Here is a 24840-nt window from a genome sequence, read left to right as displayed (position 1 = left end):
CACATAATAAAATTTACCAACTTGACTTGCGCAGTTCATTGAACATAGGCAAAAATCTAACATTTCCGCTACTTTGAGCTCAATTTCAAGGTACTTTTCGTCGTGAAAGCAATCAAAATCATGTCTATTTCTGTAATATATCTTCCATTCTATCAAACTAGTCCAAAAAAATAACCAGAAAAATCATACAAAAATATACTGCAAAGAGGCAGCTAATGGCCGAGAAGTTAACTCCCTTATTTATCGTCCATCTTTTATTCTTGTTGTACGTTAAGAAGCATCTTTCCTTTATACACTGCCCAAGTTTCAATGAGAGAGCCCAACAAACAACCGAGAAAAAAAAATATTTACCAAAAATCATATATGGCAAGCCAAACCCAGGTACTGGAAATAAGTCACTGTCTGACCTTTCTGGGTTATCCTAGGTTATCTACACATACACTGATATGTATGATAATCTATAACTATTTGTGTATACCTGAATAAACTTATTTACTTCTAGTCTGTCAACTGAGTACAAGAAACTGCCCATTCACTTATTTAAACTACCCAATAAAGTGGTCAGAAATTGGCAATTTGGCCAATTTCACACAAATTTCAACAGATGCCAATTTCAATAGGATCCAGAATAAACAATGCAGACATTCCTGGCACTAAAATAACATTTTCTCTGTTCATTAGTCACGGCTACAGGCCCCTCTTATATTACTCTTGCTTTTCATTTGAAAGTTTTATTCACAAATAAAAAAAATAGAAGATTTACCGTTATGCAGACTGCTGCATTATTGTAATAATTGTATAAATAATGTCAAGCCATTCTTGACTCCGTACTAGAATTTAGACTGGCAGGCGGGCAGGTATTGGACGATGACGTCATTTGTTTACTCTCGAGCTTCGCTAAAGAATAGAACATTTTCGCTACTGTGAGCGTAATTTCAAGGTACTTTTTGTCATGAAAGCAATCAAAATCATATCTTTCTGTAATATATATTTCATTCTATCAAATGAGACCGAAAAAATGAGAATATAACCATAACCATACAAAAATATACTGCTAAGCGGCCGCTAATGGCCGAGAAGTGAACTTCGCTATTTATGGTATGATTTCTTTCATTTTTGGTGTACGTGAAGAAGTATCTTTCCATCATACATTGCCCAAGTTTGAATAAGATAACCCAACAAACTGAGAAATATAATAATATCTTTATTTACTACACGTATATGTACAAGGTATACAGTCCTAGCTGACATCAGTGACATACTACTGTATAGAAAGCCGCTTGTTATGCAAAGTATTTCAAGAAAATTAGGTCAGTGTCCCAGGATAACAACCACACCAGTCGGCTAACACCCAGGTACCCATTTACTGATGGGTAAACAGACAACAGGTGTAAAGAAACACGCCTAATGTTTCTACCCTGGCTGAGAATCGAATATCTACCAAAAATCATATATGGCTAACCCAAGCCAGGTACTAAAAATAAGCCATGTTGACTTTTTTTGGGTTATCCTAGGTTCTCTACACATATGCTGCTATGTGAGATAATCTATAGAGAAAACTTTTTTGTTTCAGGCTAGCCCTGTGCTACACTCCGTTTTCTCTAATATAAGCCCCCAAGACAGGGATAGGAGAATGGTATTTGTGTACCATATCCTCTTCATACCTCCGTCGAACTGCTCGGTGTTATGCCAAATATTATTCATTCTGGAGTATTTAACATGTTTTATGTTATTTATATTGTTTCTTATGTCATTAGATCAACTGTGATAGGCAAATAAGCTGTAGTGTTGATATTAGCATAATAAAGCATATTCTCCTGCTTCATGAGACCGAGTTCATGACAACCGACAGTGGCTTCAAAGCCACCTTATCTTTAATGGATAATGTACTGTGCAGGTGCTTTACATAATGAGAAGCATTTCTTTTATTCATTGGAACCATGGCTAGGGCTAAAAGTAAGCAGGTTAAAACAATAAATGGAGAAAAAGAAATTGGAATGACTTATGCAGCAAGTAGCGCCACCAAACAGTACCAGCAGGGTGGTGTGGCGACCCTGGTAATATGAAATTATGCTAGCCAAAATTAGTGACGAATAACTGAAGGAACCGAATAACTGATTACCGGATTTGTGATGGCAGACCTGTACTGCACTTACTGAGTGGATATAACCTTTTACTAAAGGTACACCAATAAAGAAAAATGCATCAAACTAAAATTCCAAACTTCAACCACCTTAAATAGAGGTTACTTGCATAAAAATATTAAATATAAATCTTCAAAAAGTGTAAGAACTCGCATCAAAATTAACAAGTTTTACAGAAAATTAAACTCCAATTAATAGTCCATATGAAATGCCAGTCTGAAAAGCTAGGAATAAAACAAGTATAGATGCACAAGATATAAATGATCACATAGTAAAATATAAACTGCTCTGATAGGACTACTAAAATGAACAAAGGTCACAAATGCAAACCAAACTGAAAAAAAAAAAACCAAGCACATTTTTAGACTGCCGAAATGGAGTAAAGAATGAGCCAACAACTGCATTGTTAAATTTTATCACTTAACCCTTAAACTGTCCGACCTTGATTTCCCTATTTGAAAACACGTACAAAAAGATGTAGATCTATGTTCAGAGCGCTACGCAAGCGAACATAGATCTACGTTTGGACAGTTTAGGGGTTAATACTGTCCTGGTTATTTTCACAGCTTACTCCACTAGAGCTATGACTAAAATTACATATCAAAAACTACCAAGACTGCATAGTGTACTTACTGCCTTACCTCTATCTCTTTTACAGCATCCTCGCCAACAGTTTCACGGCATCGTTGCTTCCAATCTGATATCTCCGGCACATCATCAGGGTCATCTATGTTATGCTTCAGTTTTACATCATCTAAACTAAATTGTTGTCCTACAATTCCTGGAGGAAAAAAAATCACTGTCAATGCTTGCCAAATAACATTAAATGGTAGTGAAGTATAGTACTGGAAAAGGGAAAGTTAAATTTGTGGCATACTGTCCCATCTACTGAAAAAAAACAGCACGAGGTAACAAATGTTCGTACAAACAGCACAAAAAAAATACTAAAAAATCTAAAAAACATCAGATTACCATTATTTTACTGTCGAAGACTGATGCACTAAATTACGATTTACTGTTCTATAAACAGAGATAAAAAATTACAAGTGCAGCTCTAACTAAAATCAGACCAACGAACAACTTTCCACGTCAGCAGTTTTCCCTTCGAAAAGTAGGGCAACCAAAAATACAAGCTTACTTTATTTTAAATGGCCATCTTACCAGAAGCAGCAGTCATGCTTGGAAATGTCACAACTGCAGGTGTTTTTCCATGTAACTTTTTCCAAAGGTGCAAAAACATCAAAATCCATCCCCACCCCTTCACAGGGTAGGAATTATACTTACCAATTAGCTGGGTTTCCTGAACCTTTACAAATGCCTCATTCACACCGACAGCAGGTCAACTCCTGCAATCTAAAACAATGCTGGCTGAACATTAAAGTGCCTACCACTAAAACTTTCACACGAAACACTTTCTACGAACCCAGCGTCTCCCTTTCCTTCCATCCCAGATTTACACACCTTTGTCATCGTAATTTATTCTATCCGCTCTAAACAAGGAAACCACCACAACAATCCCTCAACTACTTTAACTTTCATAACTCAGTCCAGTTTCTATGCACTGAATTCTCTGCACAATACTCAAATCATACCACTTTAAAATGTGAAATCTACTGCCTTTAGCCTTCTTTCAGAAACTTAATACCCCATGCCTCACCTATATTAAAATTTGTCCAGTGCCACCATAATTTAGTAAATTTCCCACTTAGTTGCAAGAAACTTTTATTTCCTTCATCTATTTTTGTTTATCAACATTTTTCATAGGGAAAAAGTTGTTGATGCCTACAAACTATTATAGACACTATCAGTCCAAAAACTAGAGCTACTACCTACGAGTGAAAAAAAAAGTGTCCACATTGATGTTTGAACCTCCTTTGGTTAATTACGCAACATACTTTGACCTGCATCAAACAAGTTTCAACATATATATTAACCAAAAACCATGTTCCAAGTATTTAATAAAAATAAACCAAAACAAACAACTTTCTTTGCTAAGGTTACAATGTGCGTTTACATTTTATAACTCGATTGGAAAAAAAAAAAAAAAAAACACTATCATGCCGTGGCATTTCAAGCAGACTTAACCGAATACACAGTCTACTTAAGTCTGTGCAAGTGAAGAGTGGTAGAATACAAATATTTAGTATTTAACTATTATTAACATGAGGTAGTACAATTTACGATACGAGCATACATTCTTAAGTTCGTAGTAATGGCTTAATAGTCAAGGGATAAAATATTTGGTAGAGTTGCTTTGAATTTGGTTAGGGTTTTGCATAGTGTGGGTATGTTTGTTATTGTGAGAATATGATTTCTGAGTATGGTCCTAAACCGATTTGTGGGTAGGGGACCTCTTGTTGCTGTTTCTGGGAGAGAGTTCCAGATCTTCAGGTCCTTTATGTGCATTGCATTTTTGCATAGTGCAAGATGGACCCGAATTGTTACAAAACATGCCAGTGTTAAATCATAAATATTGTTACAGTAGAGAAAACTGTCACATTTCAAAGTATAGCACTCCATAGCACTCCTCTAACTCTCCATTTAATAACTCTCCTCTCCTATTTTTAACTGACAAATCCATTTGTTCTCTAGGCTTCCTTAACTTGTTAATCTCATCTCAAAAAGTTTTGGAGTGAGATTAACAAGTTAAGGAAGCCTAGAGAACAAATGGATTTGTCAGTTAAAAATAGGAGAGGAGAGTTATTAAATGGAGAGTTAGAGGTATTGGGAAGATGGAGGGAATATTTTGAGGAATTGTTAAATGTTGATGAAGATAGGGAAGCTGTGATTTCGTGTATAGGGCAAGGAGGAATAACATCTTGTAGGAGTGAGGAAGAGCCAGTTGTGAGTGTGGGGGAAGTTCGTGAGGTAGTAGGTAAAATGAAAGGGGGTAAGGCAGCCGGGATTGATGGGATAAAGATAGAAATGTTAAAAGCAGGTGGGGATATAGTTTTGGAGTGGTTGGTGCAATTATTTAATAAATGTATGGAAGAGGGTAAGGTACCTAGGGATTGGCAGAGAGCATGCATAGTTCCTTTGTATAAAGGCAAAGGGGATAAAAGAGAGTGCAAAAATTATAGGGGGATAAGTCTGTTGAGTGTACCTGGTAAAGTGTATGGTAGAGTTATAATTGAAAGAATTAAGAGTAAGACGGAGAATAGGATAGCAGATGAACAAGGAGGCTTTAGGAAAGGTAGGGGGTGTGTGGACCAGGTGTTTACAGTGAAACATATAAGTGAACAGTATTTAGATAAGGCTAAAGAGGTCTTTGTGGCATTTATGGATTTGGAAAAGGCGTATGACAGGGTGGATAGGGGGGCAATGTGGCAGATGTTGCAAGTGTATGGTGTAGGAGGTAGGTTACTGAAAGCAGTGAAGAGTTTTTACGAGGATAGTGAGGCTCAAGTTAGAGTATGTAGAAAAGAGGGAAATTTTTTCCCAGTAAAAGTAGGCCTTAGACAAGGATGTGTGATGTCACCATGGTTGTTTAATATATTTATAGATGGGGTTGTAAGAGAAGTAAATGCGAGGGTCTTGGCAAGAGGCGTGGAGTTAAAAGATAAAGAATCACACACAGGGTGGGAGTTGTCACAGCTGCTCTTTGCTGATGACACTGTGCTCTTGGGAGATTCTGAAGAGAAGCTGCAGAGATTGGTGGATGAATTTGGTAGGGTGTGCAAAAGAAGAAAATTAAAGGTGAATACAGGAAAGAGTAAGGTTATGAGGATAACAAATAGATTAGGTGATGAAAGATTGAATATCAGATTGGAGGGAGAGAGTATGGAGGAGGTGAACGTATTCAGATATTTGGGAGTGGACGTGTCAGCGGATGGGTCTATGAAAGATGAGGTGAATCATAGAATTGATGAGGGAAAAAGAGTGAGTGGTGCACTTAGGAGTCTGTGGAGACAGAGAACTTTGTCCTTGGAGGCAAAGAGGGGAATGTATGAGAGTATAGTTTTACCAACGCTCTTATATGGGTGTGAAGCATGGGTGATGAATGTTGCAGCGAGGAGAAGGCTGGAGGCAGTGGAGATGTCATGTCTGAGGGCAATGTGTGGTGTGAATATAATGCAGAGAATTCGTAGTTTGGAAGTTAGGAGGAGGTGCGGGATTACCAAAACTGTTGTCCAGAGGGCTGAGGAAGGGTTGTTGAGGTGGTTCGGACATGTAGAGAGAATGGAGCGAAACAGAATAACTTCAAGAGTGTATCAGTCTGTAGTGGAAGGAAGGCGGGGTAGGGGTCGGCCTAGGAAGGGTTGGAGGGAGGGGGTGAAGGAGGTTTTGTGTGCAAGGGGCTTGGACTTCCAGCAGGCATGCGTGAGCGTGTTTGATAGGAGTGAATGGAGACAAATGGTTTTTAATACTTGACGTGCTGTTGGAGTGTGAGCAAAGTAACATTTATGAAGGGATTCAGGGAAACCGGCAGGCCGGACTTGAGTCCTGGAGATGGGAAGTACAGTGCCTGCACTCTGAAGGAGGGGTGTTAATGTTGCAGTTTAAAAACTGTAGTGTAAAGCACCCTTCTGGCAAGACAGTGATGGAGTGAATGATGGTGAAAGTTTTTCTTTTTCGGGCCACCCTGCCTTGGTGGGAATCGGCCAGTGTGATAATAAAAATAAAAAAATTATAAAGCAAGTTAAATTTCATTTTATGGCTGCCTGAAATGCCCTGCATAAGGCACTTTTATGTAGTTTCTTTGTCACTTAACCCAATATCAATTGTACTCTATTTCCATAATGTCAGTTTATTATAATTCTCATTCCCAATTAAACAAAAAATTTGAGGACAATATACAATATACTACATCACTCACATTATGATAGGCCAGAACGGACCTCAAAACTAAAGTTTCTCAAAATGAGGTAACTTACAAATAATTTCAGCCATGGCTTTACAATTTTAATACACTCTTCTTCCCACCGTCCAGTGCTATACAAGCTTATTTAGGTAGAAATCCATACAAGGACAATTACCATACAAAGTAACATTTCTGTAAATTACCTAGGACAACACAAGAGTCAAAGTGACTCATTTCCATTAACGGTGTGACCCTTGTGGGTTTAGTGCTTTGTTTCGATTGTAATAACTTTTATTCTCCAGTAATCCCTATTAACTTTAAAAACCACTAGACCAATCAAAAATATTAACTCACTTTAAAATTTATACTGTTGTAATATTGTAAATTTTACTAATTAAAGTATTTGTTACTAGCTACCTCTCTAATATAAATATTAAGATATTTTTTGGCTACCTCTTACAATTTAAAATAATGAATTAAAATTTACCACTCCATAAACTAATGTTTAGTTTTAAGTAGTAATTATTAGTCTCCCAGAAATGTTCGGCCATGTTAGTGGCTTTCATTGTGCTTAATATATTACAATGTTTAAATCTCACATTATATACCATGCAAACTAATACCTACAGTTGTATTAATCCTCCTAATTAAGGCATCCTTAAAAAGGATGCCTTAATTAGGCTGACCACCAGCCTAGGGCTGACCAGCAGCCTACTGTCTAAAACATATCGAGCCTCTTTTTATGCCATTTTTCTCGGAATTTGTTGAAATGGGTTAATAAGTTAGGACACAACTAACCAGTAATGAGCACCACGACCAACACAGTCACTCTCCAACCCATCGTCTCCCGGGCAGCTGGTTCAGGTGTGGTGCAGGTGGTGGTATAGTGCCAACTGGTCACTAGTACTGCTCCTCTCAGTCTGTGTAGTGTATAGTGAGGTAATAACAGCAGAGGAGGAGGAGGAGGAGAGGTGCGAGTCACCAGCTGATCACTTGTTATGACTGGTACAGCTGTACTCAGGATTACCAACACCACCAACCCTCCCATCCTTCACACCTCACTCACATACTGTATCCTTAACAACTCACTGAATAAAAATATACACTTATCAGTTAGTTAATATTGTTTTTTTCATGAATTTTGCATATGTGGTATATTCATTTATGTGACGTAATTTGAAGCGGATGTGAAGGTTTGCGTTGGTAGCCATGGCTGGTGAGTGATCACTCAGCACTTGACTACCATTACACTAGTTCACATATATTTCTTATATTATACGTCAAAATATTATATTTCATGCAATTATAGAGTCCCGTTGGTCTAAGTGGAAGAACAGATAATTTACGACCTTCGTGTATCTCATTATGCCTAGCTTGTTTGTTTAATACAAGTTTGTTTCATGTTCTACTCTAGGAAATTGCCCTTATATTGGTGAATAGCTCTTGATCCAAGGAATTTGCGCAGCCCTCCACGTATATCAAACCTGGTTTTGCCTCCCTAGGAGCTGTATGACCCGTGTAAGTTAGTACTTCAAATATCTCACTTCTTGAGGTTATCCTAGGTAATTTACACTATATAATTGTACTTTTTATGTACATATTTCCACCTAAAACGTGTTGGATCAGTGACTGCCTATCAGTAGGCCTACAATATTCATTGATTTAATTAATACTGCAAGTTATTCCTTAGTTTCATATTTTTATACAATATATGGAGCAAACTCTTCCATTCCAAACCAACAGATACAGATATTAGTGCCGGAAAAAAGTCCCCCCCCCCCAGTACCACCAGTCCGATGACATTCTTCTTTGCAAATATACAGGGTCTAAAGCCAGCAACAAACAAAATACCTTTCATCAGTGGACTACTTGCAGAGGCAAATGCAATGTTCGTGGCTCTCACAGAGACCCACATAAAGGATCACTTAAGATAAGATTTCGTTCGGATTTTTAACCCCGGAGGGTTAACCACCCAGGATAACCCAAGAAAGTCAGTGCGTCATCGAGGACTGTCTAACTTATTTCCATTGGGGTCCTTAATCTTGTCCCCCAGGATGCGACCCACACCAGTCGACTAACACCCGGGTACCTATTTGCTGCTAGGTGAACAGGACAACAGGTGTAAGGAAATGTGTCGAAATGTTTCCACCCGCCGGGAATCGAACCCGGGCCCTCCATGTGTGAAGCAGGAGCTTTAGCCACCAGGCCACCGGGCCACTTGGACAACGAAATATGGATCCCAGGTTACAACCTATACAGATGTGACAGAGTGAACAGGCAAAAGGGGGGGGGAAGTTAGCCTGTATATCGCAGTCACTTGTTTGCACAGACGTGTTTATTGCCTCAAATGATGTAGTGGAAGTTTTAGCAGTAAAGGTCGAGAACCAAAACCTAGTCATTGTGATAGTCTACAAGCCTCCAGATGCAACATCCCAGCAATTCCAGGAACAGCTGTTAAAAATTGACCACTGTCTGGAAAATCTGCCAGCTCCTGCCCCCAACATCTTGCTCCTGGAGGATTTCAACTTGAGGCACCTAAAATGGAGGAATATAGCAAATAATGTTATTGCAGTAATAACACCAGGAGGTAGCTCAGACGAAAACTCACACACACACGAGCTTCTAAATCTCTGCACAAAATTCAACTTAAACCAGCAAATAATAGAGCCTACTAGACTGGAGAATACACTAGATCTCATCTTCACTAACAATGATGATCTGATACGAAATGTCACCATATCAAAAACAATATACTCAGATCACAACATAATTGAGGTTCAGACATGTATGCGCGAGCCCCAGACCGAGAAAATGAGATTAGTCACGAGGGAGCATTCACCAAATTCAACTTGAATAACAAGAACATAAAGTGGGACCAAGTAAATCAAGTCCTAAACGATATAAGCTGGGAAGATAGACTAAGCAACACAGACCCCAACTTATGCCTAGAACACATTAACTCGGTGGCACTCGATGTATGCTCAAGGCTTATTCCCTTAAGAACAAGGAGGAGTAGACGTAAAATAGAAAGAGACAGGCGCTCCCTTTACAGGCGACGGAAAAGAATAACACCGGCTAAAAGATCCCAATATATCTGAAATGCGTAGGGAGACACTGGTGAGAGAAATAGCAAACATCGAACTTAAGCTAAGGGAATCTTATAGGAGTCGGGAATCGCGGGAAGAACTAAAAGCCATAAATGAAATCGAAAGAAACCCAAAGTATTTCTTTTTTTGTGCCAAATCAAAGTCGAGAACAACGTCCAGTATTGGGCCCCTACTTAAACAAGATGGGTCCTACACAGATGGCAGCAAGGAAATGAGAGCTACTCAAGTCCCAATATGACTCAGTTTTTAGCAAGCCACTAACCGGACTGAGAGTCGAAGATCCAAATTTATTTTTTTATAAGCCACAGAATTTGGTAAACACAAGCCTATCTGATGTTATCCTGACGCCAAATGACTTCGAACAGGCGATAAATAACATGCCCATACACTCTGCCCCAGGTCCAGACTCATGGAACTCCGTGTTCATCAAGAACTGCAAGAAGCCCCTATCACGAGCTTTTACTATCCTATGGAGAGGGAGCATGGACACGGGGGTCGTCCCACAGTTACTAAAAACAACAGACATAGCCCCACTCCACAAAGGGGGCAGTAAAGCAATAGCAAAGAACTACAGACCGATAGCACTAACATCCCATATCATAAAAATCTTTGGAAGGGTTCTAAGAAGCAAGATCGCCACCCATCTAGATACCCATCAATTACACAACCTAGGGCAACATGGGTTTAGAGCAGGTCACTCCTGTCTGTCCCAACTACTGGATCACTACGACAAGGTCCTAGATGCACTAGAAGACAAAAAGAATGCAGATGTATTATATACAGACTTTGCAAAAGCCTTCGACAAGTGTGACTATGGCGTAATAGCGCACAAAATGCGTGATAAAGGAATAACAGGAAAGGTTGGTAGATGGATCTATAATTTCCTCACAAACAGAACACAAAGAGTAGTAGTCAACAGAGTAAAGTCCGAGGCAGCTACGGTGAAAGGCTCTGTTCCACAAGGGACAGTACTCGCTCCCACCTTGTTTCTCATCCTCATATCTGACATAGACAAGGATGTCAGCCACAGCACCGTGTCTTCCTTTGCAGATGACACCCGAATCTGTATGACAGTGTCTTCCATTGCAGACACTGCAAGGCTCCAGGCGGACATCAACCAAATCTTTCAGTGGGCTGCAGAAAACAATATGAAGTTCAACGATGAGAAATTTCAATTACTCCGATATGGTAAACATGAGGAAATTAAAAGTTCATCAGAGTACAAAACAAATTCCTTCCACAAAATAGAGTGAAAAACCAACGTCAAATACCTGGGAGTAATCATGTCGGAGGATCTCACCTTCAAGGACCATAACATTGTATCAATCGAATCTACTAGAAAAATGACAGGATGGATAATGAGAACCTTCAAAACTAGGGATGCCAAGCCCATGATGACATTCTTCAGGCCGCTTGTTCTATCTAGGCTGGAATATTGCTGCACACTAACAGCACCTTTCAAGGCAGGTGAAATTGCTGACCTAGAAAATGTACAGAGAACCTTCACGGCGCTCATAACGGAGATAAAACACCTCAATTACTGGGAGCGCTTGAAGTTCCCGAACCTGTACTCCCTGGAATGCAGGCGGGAGAGATACATGATTATATACACCTGGAAAATCCTAGAGAGACTAGTACCGAACTTGCACACGAAAATCACTCACAACGAAAGCATAAGACTCGGCAGACGATGCAACATCCCCCCAATGAAAAGCAGGGGTGTCACTAGCACGTTAAGAGACAATACAATAAGTGTCAGGGGCCCGAGACTGTTCAACTGCCTCCCGCATACATAAGGGGGATTACCAATAGACTCCTGGCTGTCTTCAAGCAGGCACTGGACAAGTACCTAAAGTCGGTACCTGACCAGCCAGGCTGTGGCTCGTACGTTGGATTGCGTGCAGCCAGCAGTAACAGCCTGGTTGATCAGGCTCTGATCCACCATGAAGCCTGGTCACAGACCGGGCCGCGGGGGCGTTGATCCCCGGAACTCTCTCCAGGTAAACTCCAGGTAATGGGAATCTTTATTTAGGAAACGTTTCACCACACAGTGGCTTCATCAGTCCAATACAAAGCAGAAAGGTGTAAGGATAGGAGGAGTTTGAGATAATTAGTCCCTCAGCCTGGAGTCGATGTGTTCAGTCCACCAATCTTGTAGAATGTACAGCATAGGGCCGTAGACGTGGCTTATATACTGTAGTCAGGTGAGGCGAAGCAGGAGGAGGCGGGGTCATAGTGGTACCATCCACTAGTCGAAGTAGGTCTTCGTCCAAAAGTTGGACAAGTTTGAAGAATTCTTTGTATCAAGATTCCATGATGATGCAGTGTCTGACAGTTGTGATGAATGGTTTTGAAAACCAACAAGTTAAAGACATTTATACAACACATGGGAATCTTTATTTAGGAAACGTTTCGCCACACAGTGGCTTCATCAGTCCCATGATGTTGTAGGCACTGCAACATCATGGGATCTTGATACAAAGAATTCTTCAACACTTGTCCAACCTTTGGACGAAAACCTACTTACACTAGTGGAAGGTACCACTATGACCTCGCCTCCTCCCGCTTCGACTCACCTGACTACAGTATATAAGCCACCTCTCTGGCCCTATGCTGTACTTCCTACAAGATTGATGGACTGAACACATCGATTCCAGGCTGAGGGACTGATTACCTCAAACTCCCCCTCTCCTTACCCATTTCTACTTTGCAATGGACTGATGAAGCCACTGTGTGGCGAAACGTTTCTTCAATAAAGATTCCCATATGTTGCATAAGTGTCTCAATTCTTCAACATGCTCATTGGAGAAGCCAGGTCTAGATACTCAAAAATCAGGAACAAAGGAATTAATGTACAATTGCTATGGATCCCATCATACATTGGATTACTTCTTCATGATAAAGTTGATATGTTAGCCAAGAAGAGTACCCAGAAGGAGAATGTAGAATATAACTTTGGTATAACTGTGTCTAGCATTAGGAATAATATTAGGAGAGAAGTAAATAATGAAAATGATTGTTATAGGAATGCAGTTAGAAGCCTGAGTAGATCTATAACCCACTATGATAACATGAACGTAGATAAATATGTTTATGGAGCAACTTGCAATGTGAACACTGACTGATGTTGTAGTGGCCAGACTTAGGCTTGGTTACAAGTACTGACTGATGTTGTAGTGGCCAGGCTTAGGCTTGGTTACAAGTACTGACTGATGTTGTAGTGGTCAGGCTTAGGCTTGGTTACAAGTACTGACTGATGTTGTAGTGGTCAGGCTTAGGCTTGGTTACAAGTACTGACTGATGTTGTAGTGGCCAGACTTAGGCTTGGTTACAAGTACTGACTGATGTTGTAGTGGTCAGGCTTAGGCTTGGTTACAAGTACTGACTGATGTTGTAGTGGCCAGGCTTAGTCTTGGTTACAAGTACTGACTGATGTTGTAGTGGCCAGACTTAGGCTTGGTTACAAGTACTGACTGATGTTGTAGTGGCCAGGCTTAGGCTTGGTTACAAGTACTGATTGATGTTGTAGTGGCCAGGCTTAGTCTTGGTTACAAGTACTGACTGATGTTGTAGTGGTCAGGCTTAGGCTTGGTTACAAGTACTGACTGATGTTGTAGTGGCCAGGCTTAGTCTTGGTTACAAGTACTGACTGATGTTGTAGTGGCCAGGCTTAGGCTTGGTTACTAATACTGACTGATGTTGTAGTGGCCAGACTTAGGCTTGGTTACTAATACTGACTGATGTTGTAGTGGCCAGATTTAGGCTTGGTTACTAATACTGACTGATGTTGTAGTGGCCAGACTTAGGCTTGGTTACTAATACTGACTGATGTTGTAGTGGCCAGACTTAGGCTTGGTTACTAATACTGACTGATGTTGTAGTGGCCAGACTTAGGCTTGGTTACTAATACTGACTGATGTTGTAGTGGCCAGACTTAGGCTTGGTTACTAATACTGACTGATGTTGTAGTGGCCAGACTTAGGCTTGGTTACTAATACAGACTGATGTTGTAGTGGCCAGACTTAGGCTTGGTTACAAGTACTGACTGATATTGTAATGGCCAGGCTTAGGCTTGGTTACAAGTACTGACTGATGTTGTAGTGGCCAGGCTTAGGCTTGGTTACTAATACTGACTGATGTTGTAGTGGCCAGACTTAGGCTTGGTTACAAGTACTGACTGATGTTGTAGTGGCCAGGCTTAGGCTTGGTTACTAATACTGACTGATGTTGTAGTGGCCAGACTTAGGCTTGGTTACAAGTACTGACTGATGTTGTAGTGGCCAGGCTTAGGCTTGGTTACTAATACTGACTGATGTTGTAGTGGCCAGGCTTAGGCTTGGTTACTAATACTGACTGATGTTGTAGTGGCTAGACTTAGGCTTGGTTACTAATACTGACTGATGTTGTAGTGGCCAGACTTAGGCTTGGTTACTAATACTGACTGATGTTGTAGTGGCCAGACTTAGGCTTGGTTACTAATACTGACTGATGTTGTAGTGGCCAGACTTAGGCTTGGTTACAAGTACTGACTGATGTTGTAGTGGCCAGACTTAGGCTTGGTTACTAATACTGACTGATGTTGTAGTGGCCAGGTTTAGGCTTGGTTACTAATACTGACTGATGTTGTAGTGGCCAGACTTAGGCTTCGTTACTAATACTGACTGATGTTGTAGTGGGCAGACTTAGGCTTGGTTACTAATACTGACTGATGTTGTAGTGGCCAGACTTAGGCTTGGTTACTAATACTGACTGATGTTGTAGTGGCCAGATTTAGGCTTGGTTACAAGTACTGACTAATATTGTAATGGCCAGGCTTAGGCTTGGTTACAAGTACTGACTGATGTTGTAGTGGCCAGACTTAGGCTTGGTTACTAATACCGACTGATGTTGTAGTGGCCAGACTTAGGCTTGGTTACTAATACTGACTGATGTTATAGTGAAAGATTATTATAATAAAGTTACATGTTATATCTGTTTGAAATCAGGGAGTGTTTTTGTGGACATCCTGTATTTTACACAACAGGAGGTAATTTTCCTAGTATTATCAATACTAAGCGCTAAACTCACCAGGGTCATACAGCGCTGGCTGTATTAGGTTTAGTCTACACATATGCTGTTATGTATGATAATCTATGTAACTGTATTTGTGTATACCTGAATAAACTTGCTTGTCCGAAATGCCCCGGCATAATAGTGGCTTTCTTTGTACTTAAGAAATCAAAATTATAACCATACATTGTAAACACTGCAAAGAAATAAATTTTTTAAGAAGGGTTAAGGTATTCAGATTCGGAACATAGGTACTCGAACAAAGGTACTCGAACAAAGGTACTCGAACAAAGGTACTCGAACAAAAGGTACTCAAACAAAGGTACTCGAACAAAGGTACTCAAACAAAGGTACTCGAACAAAGGTACTCGAACAAAGGTACTCAAACAAAGGTACTCGAACAAAGGTACTCGAACAAAGGTACTCAAACAAGGGTACTCGAACAAAGGTACTCGAACAAAGGTACTCGAACAAAGGTACTCGAACAAAGGTACTCGAACAAAGGTACTCAAACAAAGGTACTCGAACAAAGGTACTCGAACAAAGGTACTCGAACAAAGGTACTCGAACAAAGGTACTCGAACAAAGGTACTCGAACAAAGGTACTCGAACAAGGGTACTCGAACAAGGGTACTCGAACAAGGGTACTCGAACAAAGGTACTCGAACAAAGGTACTCGAACAAAGGTACTCGAACAAAGGTACTCGAACAAAGGTACTCGAACAAAGGTACTCGAACAAAGGTACTCAAACAAAGGTACTCGAAGAAAGGTACTCGAACAAAGGTACTCGAACAAAGGTACTCGAACAAAGGTACTCGAACAAAGGTACTCAAACAAGGGTACTCGAACAAAGGTACTCGAACAAAGGTACTCGAACAAAGGTACTCGAACAAAGGTACTCGAACAAAGGTACTCGAACAAAGGTACTCGAACAAAGGTACTCAAACAAAGGTACTCGAACAAAGGTACTCGAACAAAGGTACTCAAACAAAGGTACTCGAACAAAGGTACTCGAACAAAGGTACTCGAACAAAGGTACTCGAACAAAGGTACTCGAACAAAGGTACTCGAACAAAGGTACTCGAACAAAGGTACTCAAAGGTACTCGAACAAAGGTACTCGAACAAAGATACTCAAAGGTACTCAAAGGTGCTGGTGGGATCAAGAGCCCCTCCACACTATAACGTTGCCACAGTAAAATGTCACATTAGTTGCACTTGTCCTTTTACCTAACATATTGTTGGTAATTCTACCAACATTAATAAAAAAAATAATTCTCGCCTGGGGTACCACCCATAAGAGAGGACCAACACCCAGGTACCTACTTGCTGCTAGGTGAACGGAGTCAGCAAGTGTAATGGAACTTACCCAGGTTTATCCAGCCTGGATGTTAAACCCAGGTCCTTTCACTTGTGCACCAAATTCTCAGAACACTATGCTGAGTCACCAGTTTTCGTGTATCCTTGAAAAGGAGCTTAAGAGGGGTATATGAAGAGGGGGAAGGGGGTTCGGAGGGGAAGAGGGTTAGGGGGGGAAGGAAGGGAAGGGGAAGGAAATGGGAGAGATGTAGGAGGGATAAGAGGGCAAGGGATGTGAGGGGTAGGAAGAAGGGATGAGGGAGGGAAGTTAGGAGAGGGGAGGGGGAGGGGGGAATGAACCATATCAGCTCACCACAGCAATGGCATTATGTTGACCCTAGTGGTGTTGATGAAGCAGTTTGCGCTGTGTCATGATGACCTCATCTGTTCTGTACTCTTCTCTTGCTCCCCAAACATCTTTTAGGAATTAAATACTCCATTCTAGTATTATCATTTTATTATTATCATGTGAACTCCAATAGTAATAAGTTACATCCTTTGACATTACTGGGTTATCCTTGGTTAAATTCAATTTACTGTATAAAATCATTGTAAAAATTTAAAATTATGAGGCCTATAAACACTTAGGATTATGGAGAATAGCTAAATCCTTCAGACCCATACAGTGCCTGGGGAATGGAAGGTATCCAAGCTTGAACCAAGGAAGAGTACTGTAGCCCCATTTCCTTGGATGAAGAGATTTCCTAATGTCACAATATATTTCAACTATAACATAGATTTCATAAATGCATGAGTGGAAACTGCTTAGTATAAACAGAAATCTCCTTTCATGGACCAATAAGCCTTCTGCAGTTTCCTGACCAGCCAGGCTGTGGTTCATACGCTGGTTTACGTGCGGCCAACAGTAACAGCCTGGTTGATCAAGACCTGATCCACCATGAGGCCTGGTCACAGACCAGGCCTCAGGGACGGTGACCCCCGAAACCTTCTCCAGGTATACCCCAGGTACACACATTAAATATTGGCCAACTGGCTCGTGTTCCTCAAATATGCTTCTAAGATAATATTATAGAGGTAAAAATAATACATCTAGTACCAAAATACATTTAATCTTTGTCTTAAATCTTTGGAGAGTTTTGTCTTGAAATTCGATATAAAAAATTATACAGTATACATTGTATGTATGTGTATATGTACGTATGAGTGTACACAGTAGGCGTCATAAATATGCATGAATATAAAAAAATAAGACAGAAAACAACACTGCTCACCATATTGTTTTAAAGTATGTACATAATAACGAAATATGTACATGTTCCTCAGCCACACTAGTGTTTTGTAGCATTACCCTTCCTCATGATACACTCCTTAAATCACTCTCCTACGTACTGATAATGCTAACTTATGAAGGACACAAAAGTCAATGCCCTTCCACACCTGCTTAACAGCACTAGTGATTTTTGGGTTAGGAGGACATGTTCATGTCGAGAAATTTACATTTAGTACAATTCCAAATGTTCTCTACTGAATTTAAGTCCTTTGAGTTTCCAGGCCAATCATTGAAAGTATGAAAAAATCACGGTAATTTAGCCAATACTTTATGTCTTTGGCAGTATGGCAAGGGGCACCATTCATACAAAAGTTGTTCTGGCACTTCTTGAATTTGCCAGGCAAATGGTCTCCTAAAGGTATACCTATGAGGGAGCATATTAATGACACCTCCTCTATGTACATGTGTGTGTGTGTGTGTGTGTGTGTGTGTGTACTCACCTACTTGTGGTTGCAGGGGTCGAGTCTTAGCTCCTCTGTGTGTGTGTGTGTTTGTGTGTGTACTCACCTACTTGTGGTTGCAGGGGTCGAGTCTTAGCTCCTCTGTGTGTGTGTGTGTGTGTGTACTCACCTATTTGTACTCACCTATTTGTGGTTGCAGGGGTCGATTCACAGCTCCTGGCCCCGCCTCTTCGCTGATTGCTACTAGGTCCTCTCTCTCCCTGCCCCATGAGCTCTATCATACCTCGCCTTAAAACTATGTATGGTTCCTGCCTCCACCACATCACTTTCTAGGCTATTCCATGGCCTGACTACTCTATGACTGAAGAAATACTTCCTAACATCCCTTTGATTCATCTGAGTCTTCAACTTCCAATTGTGACCTCTTGTGTCTGTGTCCCATCTCTGGAACATCCCGTCTTTGTCCACCTCGTCTATTCCGCGCAGTATTTTATATGTCGTTATCATGTCTCCCCTGACCCTCCTGGCCTCCAGTGTCGTCAGTGTGTGTGTGTGTGTGTGTGTGTGTGTGTGTGTGTGTGTGTGTGTGTGTGTGTGTGTGTGTGTGTGTGTGTGTGTGTGTGTGTGTGTGTGTGTGTGTGTATGTGTGTGTGTGTGCGCGCGCGCGCAGTAACTCATCAATATAAGAGATGTATACAAAATAATACTTTGTTGACAACAACGTAATTTCAGATGAAATATGCATAATGTATTGATTTATTATACTATAGGAATTGCATCCACCCAGAATAATTAGAATCAAAAACTTTGTTATACAAGATATTCAAAGTAAAGCAAAGAGCAAGAGTATTGCTTTGATGCATGCAATTTGGTTCACGTAGATGAGACTGCTCTAATGTACAGAATAATAAGTAGTAGTAGTAGTAGTAGTAGTAGTAGTAGTAGTAGTAGTAGTAGTAGTAGTAGTAGTAGTAGTAGTAGTAGTAGTATTTTTACAAGTATATGATACAACTCATACAGACCTAGCTGACATCAATGACATATTAATTGAAAGCCCCTAGTTATGCAGAGCATTTCAGGCAACTTGCTGGATTGCTAGTACGTACATTCTCACTCACTGAGGCCCGGGGATCAAATCCCTAGTATGTCTGGAAAATATTAGGATGTACTATTTCCATAAAACACCTGCTGTCCCTGTTCACCCATCAGTAAAATGGGTACCTGGGTGTTAGTGGGCTGGTGTGGGTTGCATCCTGGGGCAAAATTGAGCTTATTTGCCCGAAATGCTCTGCATAACAAGCGGCTTTCTATATAGTAGTATGTCACTGATGTCAGCTATGGTCTGTATACCTTGTACTTGTAGAAATAAAGATATTATTATTATTAACTTAGGTTAATCTACAATGTCCCCCAGGATGCGACCCACAACAGTCAGCTAACACCAAGGTACCTACTTGCTGCTAGGTGAACAGGGACAGCAGGTGTAAAGAAACACGCCTAATGTTTCCACCCGGGGGGAGGGGGAACTGTATGGGTGGAACGTAGTGGATAGAATTAAGATATGTGGGGTTGTGTACATGGCGGACGCGGGGGAGGCGCAGAGCATAAATTCCAAGGATGTTGTGAGTAGAGCAATGGGTAGGATGCGCGGGTGGAGGGCCGGGGATGTAACGTTGCAGCAGAGGGTGGTGGTAGTAAACACACTTGGGTATAGTAAAGTGTGGGGAGTGGCAGAAGTATATCCCCTGAGGTCATGATATATTCAGGAACTGGAGAGAGTGGTTTTGAGGTATGTGTGGGGTTATGGGAGGCCATGGCTAAGGAAGGAGGTGGTGATGATGGGCATGCGGCAGGGTGGGCTGGGTCTTATACCTTTGGACACACGCGTGAAGGCAGTGTATGCGAAGCAGCGGTACTTGAGGGCGGGAGGGGAGAGGGGTAGAAGGGTGGGAGAGGTCATGGAGGATGTGCAAAAATGGTGGAAGGGGAAGGCGTTATTGGTGTGTGAAGATATGGTGCGTAATTTGTTGGCAATACGGGATGCAAGAAAAGTAAGGGTAAGTAGGCTTGGGAGGACAGGTAGGCAGGGTGAAGTGATACAGGGAGTAGCAACATACCCGATGTATGATTGGAGGGGCATTTGGGAAGACTTTCGGAAGATTAGATTAAAGCCAAGGGTTCATGAAGTGGTATATAGGTTCTTTATGGGAATTCTAGCTTCAAGGTCAGTGCTATATAGAATGGGTTATGTAGGTGTGGGCACTTGTTTGCATTGTGGGGAAGAGGAGACTGCTTTTCATGCTGTATATTTTTGTGAAAACTTGGAGGTTGTAAGGACATGGTTAGCGAGGGTCCTGGGTATAGTGGCGGGAGGAGGGAGAAACATTTCGACTTTGAGGGCTTTGCATTTTGATGTGGGCGGGGTTTCCAAGGACATTCAGAGGGCAGTGATGTATGTGGTGGCAGATTTTTTGTATGTGTCTTGGTGCATGCGGGAGGTGGGAGGTGATTGTAGGGTGCGGGCGCTTGCGGCGAGTGTGTATCGTACAGTTTGCAGAAATAGGCTACTATATGGAAGGGTGTGGGTAAATAGTTTTCCCTTGGGTTATCGCAATCTGACGGTAGGTGTAATGTTAGGGTTGGATGTAATTTAGAGCTGGAATGGGTTGTTTTTCCCTAAACTGGCACTTTTGTTCTGTTTTGAGATTAGTGGAGGATGGAAGGCGGAATAAAAGTGTGTGGTAGTGGAGTATATGGGAGTAAAGTCGTTAGGAATGAGGGGGGGCATAGGGGGGGGGGTGAACTGGTGACTTTTGGTTAAGAGACAGGGGTTTTATGACTTTAGACGTCAGGTACGGGCTTGAGCATGAAAGGGAACGTGAGTTTGTGCTTTTTAATATAGACAGTATGGGGTCAGGGGATGGCAGGGGGTGGCTTTCTGAAGTGTCTTGTGCCAGGATGGTTTTTTAATGATTGAGGTAGTACTGCTCTGTACATGTTTCATTAGGAGCTATAATGTTATAGAGTGGACCCCCGGTTTACGATAGTATTTCATTCCAGAAGTATGTTCAGGTGCCAGTACTGACCGAATTTGTTCCCATATGGAATATTGTGAATTAGATTAGTCCATTTCAGACCCCCAAACATACACATACAAACGCACTTACATAAATACACTTACATAATTGGTTGCATTGGGAGCTGATCGTAAACCGGGGGTCCACTGTATTATGTTATTTAGTGTGTGAAAGATTAAGTCTGATATTGCTCTGGAACTTTGTTAATGAACATATATATCTTGTTGAACATGATAATACATAAATATGGGAATATGTATTTAGTGTGTGTGTGTTTCAATATCTAGTGTACTGTTACCATATTAGTTGGTACCCTTCACTATTGTCAAGTAATTACTATCTAAATCTTGTCATAAGTTTTATTTATGTTAGTTATTATTTTGTAATAAAGTTGGTAGAATTACTGACAATATATAAAGTAAAAGGACACAAGTGCAACTAATGTGACATTTTATTATGGCAACGTTTCGCTCTCCAGGAGCTTTATCAAGCCGTTACAAACAGTACATGGACACAGAGGGTATATATAGGCTCAGAGTGAGGTGCAATACTGCTCCACCTGTGGCCTTGAGGGCCACGACTTCAAGAATTGCACTACTGCTTCCCCACCGCAATGCTTGAACTGCAAGGATGACCATCATACTCTTGCTGCCAGGTGCCCTATCAGAAGGGACATACTCAAGAAACAACAGCAACAACAGAAGCCCAAACCACAAGTACCCACATATTCTGCTATTGCCAAGATTCAAGCAGACACTACCAAGATCCTACAAGCCACGCAAGCTGCTCCTACTACCTTCCTCACAGCACCTGCTGCCGATCCCACCAAGATCCTATGTTGCATCATGTATGCTCATGTACAGAATGCAGCTGAGCCTGGCTCCTTCAACTCCACCATCAACGAAGTATTCGAACTCAACAACATGCCTGAACTCACATTCCCTGCATCTCCACCTTCCACTGACATCCTACAAACCACTGCAAATATTGCCAGCTTAACTGCTGTGCCACCACTGTCACAACCTCCACCTGACATAGAGATGGACCAGTCTGAGACTACTGATACGGCGGTGAATTCCACCAATGAGAGTCCACCACCTCCTGCCTCCACCACCACCGCAACTGTCCAAGCCGAGGCCTTGCCTCGGACAACTCAACCGCCATCCAAGAAAGCTAAAACGCAAGAAGCAAGGGCTGCAACTCCCCACACCGCTACTACTGCTACACCACACCAAGGAGTCAAGGTCAAGAATCCCAAAACTCAAGAACCAAGAGCTGCAGCTCCCCAGGCCGCCGCCAATCCCCCACGGCAACAAGAAACCAAGGGCAAGAGTGGTGGACACTGCACATCCAACCAGAAGAAGAACCCAATGCAAACTCCAGAACGTGGGCAGGATAACAAAGACACTGTGAATCCTCCCTTACAAGAATTTGCCAACAAAATCTACACTGCCTTCAACAATGCTGGAATCGACCACATAGCACTGAGGAACAGGTATAATCAGCTTGCTGAAGAGGATCCCCTCTTCTAGCACCACCGTCAAGACAAGTTTCCCCAGCACTTTGCTGCCTGCTAAAGCTGGGGTGTGGCTCCAATGGGACCCTGTTTTCTGCCTCTGCCCAATTGTGACATCGAAGATCCCAAGCAAGAAGACACTCCCCACTTGGGGAGTCAATGCAAGATAGAAGAAGTTACCCTCCAACCGGAGGGCCCAAGAGAGAAGATAGAAGAATGAAGGAGACGAACGACACCCCCGCCGGGTCACCATCTGGAGAAGACCCGGGCCGGAAGTACCGGCAAATCTCTAATGAATGAATGAAGGTGCAATACTAGCGGCGGCGGCGGTGGCGGTGGTAGTAGTAGTGGTAGTAGTGGTGGTAGTAGTGGTGGTGGTAGTGGTGGTAGTAGTAGTAGTAGTAGTAGTAGTAGTAGTAGTAGTAGTAGTAGTAGTAGTAGTAGTAGTAGTAGTAGTAGTAGTAGTAGTAGTAGTAGTAGTAGTAGTAGTAGTAGTAGTAGTAGTAGTAGTAATACAATATGTAGAACAATTAACTTGCACATGAGTAAATGATGTAAAGGCTATTACTTGGGAAACATAAAAATTGGTTAGACAAATATTTCTATTGGAGGCTGGATAGAGAAGGCCTTTTTCAATGTTCATTCTCTGTAATGTGCTTGTGTAGTATTAACAGGAGAGACTATGTGATGGCAGGATTTACTGTTTTCAGGAGGATTCTTGCAGAAATAGGCATTACAGAGAATGAACATTGAAACAGGCCTTCTCTATCCAGCCTCCAATAGAAATATTTGTCTAACCAATTTTTGTTTCCCAAGTAATAACCTTTACATCGTTTACTCATGTGCAAGTTAATTGTTCTACATATTGTACTACTACTACTACTACTGCTACTACTGCTACTACTGCTACTGCTACTACTACTACTACTACTACTACTAGTATTGCACCTCACTCTGAGCCTATATATACCCTGTGTGTCCATGTATTGTTTGTAACGGCTTGATAAAGCTCCTGGAGAGCGAAACCTTGCCATAATAAAATGCCACATTAGTTGCACTTGTGTCCTTTTACTTTACATAGTTATTATTTTATAAGTTAAGTGAAAAAATGTAAGATGTTGTGACGTCTAGTGCAAGTGGCATTTATTTTTGCACTGGGAAAAGGGGGGGGGGTAATTTAATTATGATTAGATCATAACGAAATGTAACTGAATGTGTGTACACTGTATTTAGAAGACGGGAAGGATTGTGAGGATTGTCAATATTTGTATTAATTCTTAAGTAAATTTCATGGAATTCTGTGTAATGACAATGTACACCTATTAGTCGGGTGATAAGTATACATGTAATTGAAATATTCAGGCTTATTGTAATATATTATGATTGATGAAATGTATAAACTGGTATTTAGCATTGGAGTAGAGATTCTTTTATTTTTAATGTATTGTAATGTATTTTTAAATAAAATATAAAAAAAAATATTTCCACCCGTACCAGGGATCGAACCACAGACACTCAATGTCTGAGCTGAGTGCACTACCAACTGAGCTACAGGTGACAGGTATGAGCCAGTGATATCTTTCAGAGTGCCAGCACTCTGAAGGAGGGGTGTTAATGTTGCAGTTTTATAACTGTAGTGTCAGCATGCCTCTGGCAAGACAGTGATGGAGTGAATGATGATGAGAGTTTTTCTTTATCGGGCCACCCTACCTTGGTGGGAAACGGCCGATGTGTTAATAAATATATAAATAAATAAAATCTCCTGGATGAATGTATTCAGAATTGTATCTAAAATAATACTACAGTAATAAGAAAACGTTTGTTGAATAACAGAGTTACAGGTACAAACCTCCCAAATAAGGAATGATACAGTATTAGATATGCCTTAATGTCATGAGTACCAACATTATTGTGCAATCGGTCTACTATGCTGAGTGTTTATCTAAAATACCAAATATAGTACAGTATATTCATAATGTTCTACACTAATATGTAGAGGAGCCATAAAAAAATCTATGAAAACAATGGTAACAACTGTACTGTCTTAACTCTTATGCCTGAACAATACACAAATAACCCGCACATTGGAGAGAGG

The 24840-nt window shown here is 41.1% G+C and overlaps 1 protein-coding gene across 1 annotated transcript in view; it reads right to left on the bottom strand.

Annotated features, from left to right (window-relative positions):
• LOC128689540 (27 kDa glycoprotein) overlaps positions 1-7972 on the bottom strand; it is a 55858-nt gene extending 47886 nt beyond the window's left edge. Inside the window, exons 1-2 of the mRNA XM_070086050.1 lie at positions 7744-7972; positions 2786-2925 (exon numbers count right to left, since the gene is read on the bottom strand). Of these exons, the coding sequence (XP_069942151.1) occupies positions 2786-2925; positions 7744-7786 (183 nt within the window). The 5' untranslated portion in view covers positions 7787-7972. The remainder of the gene's footprint in view (positions 1-2785; positions 2926-7743) is intronic.
• Between the last annotated feature and the right edge of the window lie 16868 nt (positions 7973-24840).

Source organism: Cherax quadricarinatus, chromosome 18 (genome assembly GCF_038502225.1).
Source record: "Cherax quadricarinatus isolate ZL_2023a chromosome 18, ASM3850222v1, whole genome shotgun sequence".
Lineage (NCBI taxonomy): Eukaryota > Metazoa > Arthropoda > Malacostraca > Decapoda > Parastacidae > Cherax > Cherax quadricarinatus.
The sequence above is the reverse complement of the archived record's forward strand: the minus strand, read 5'-3'. Positions and strand labels throughout refer to the sequence as shown.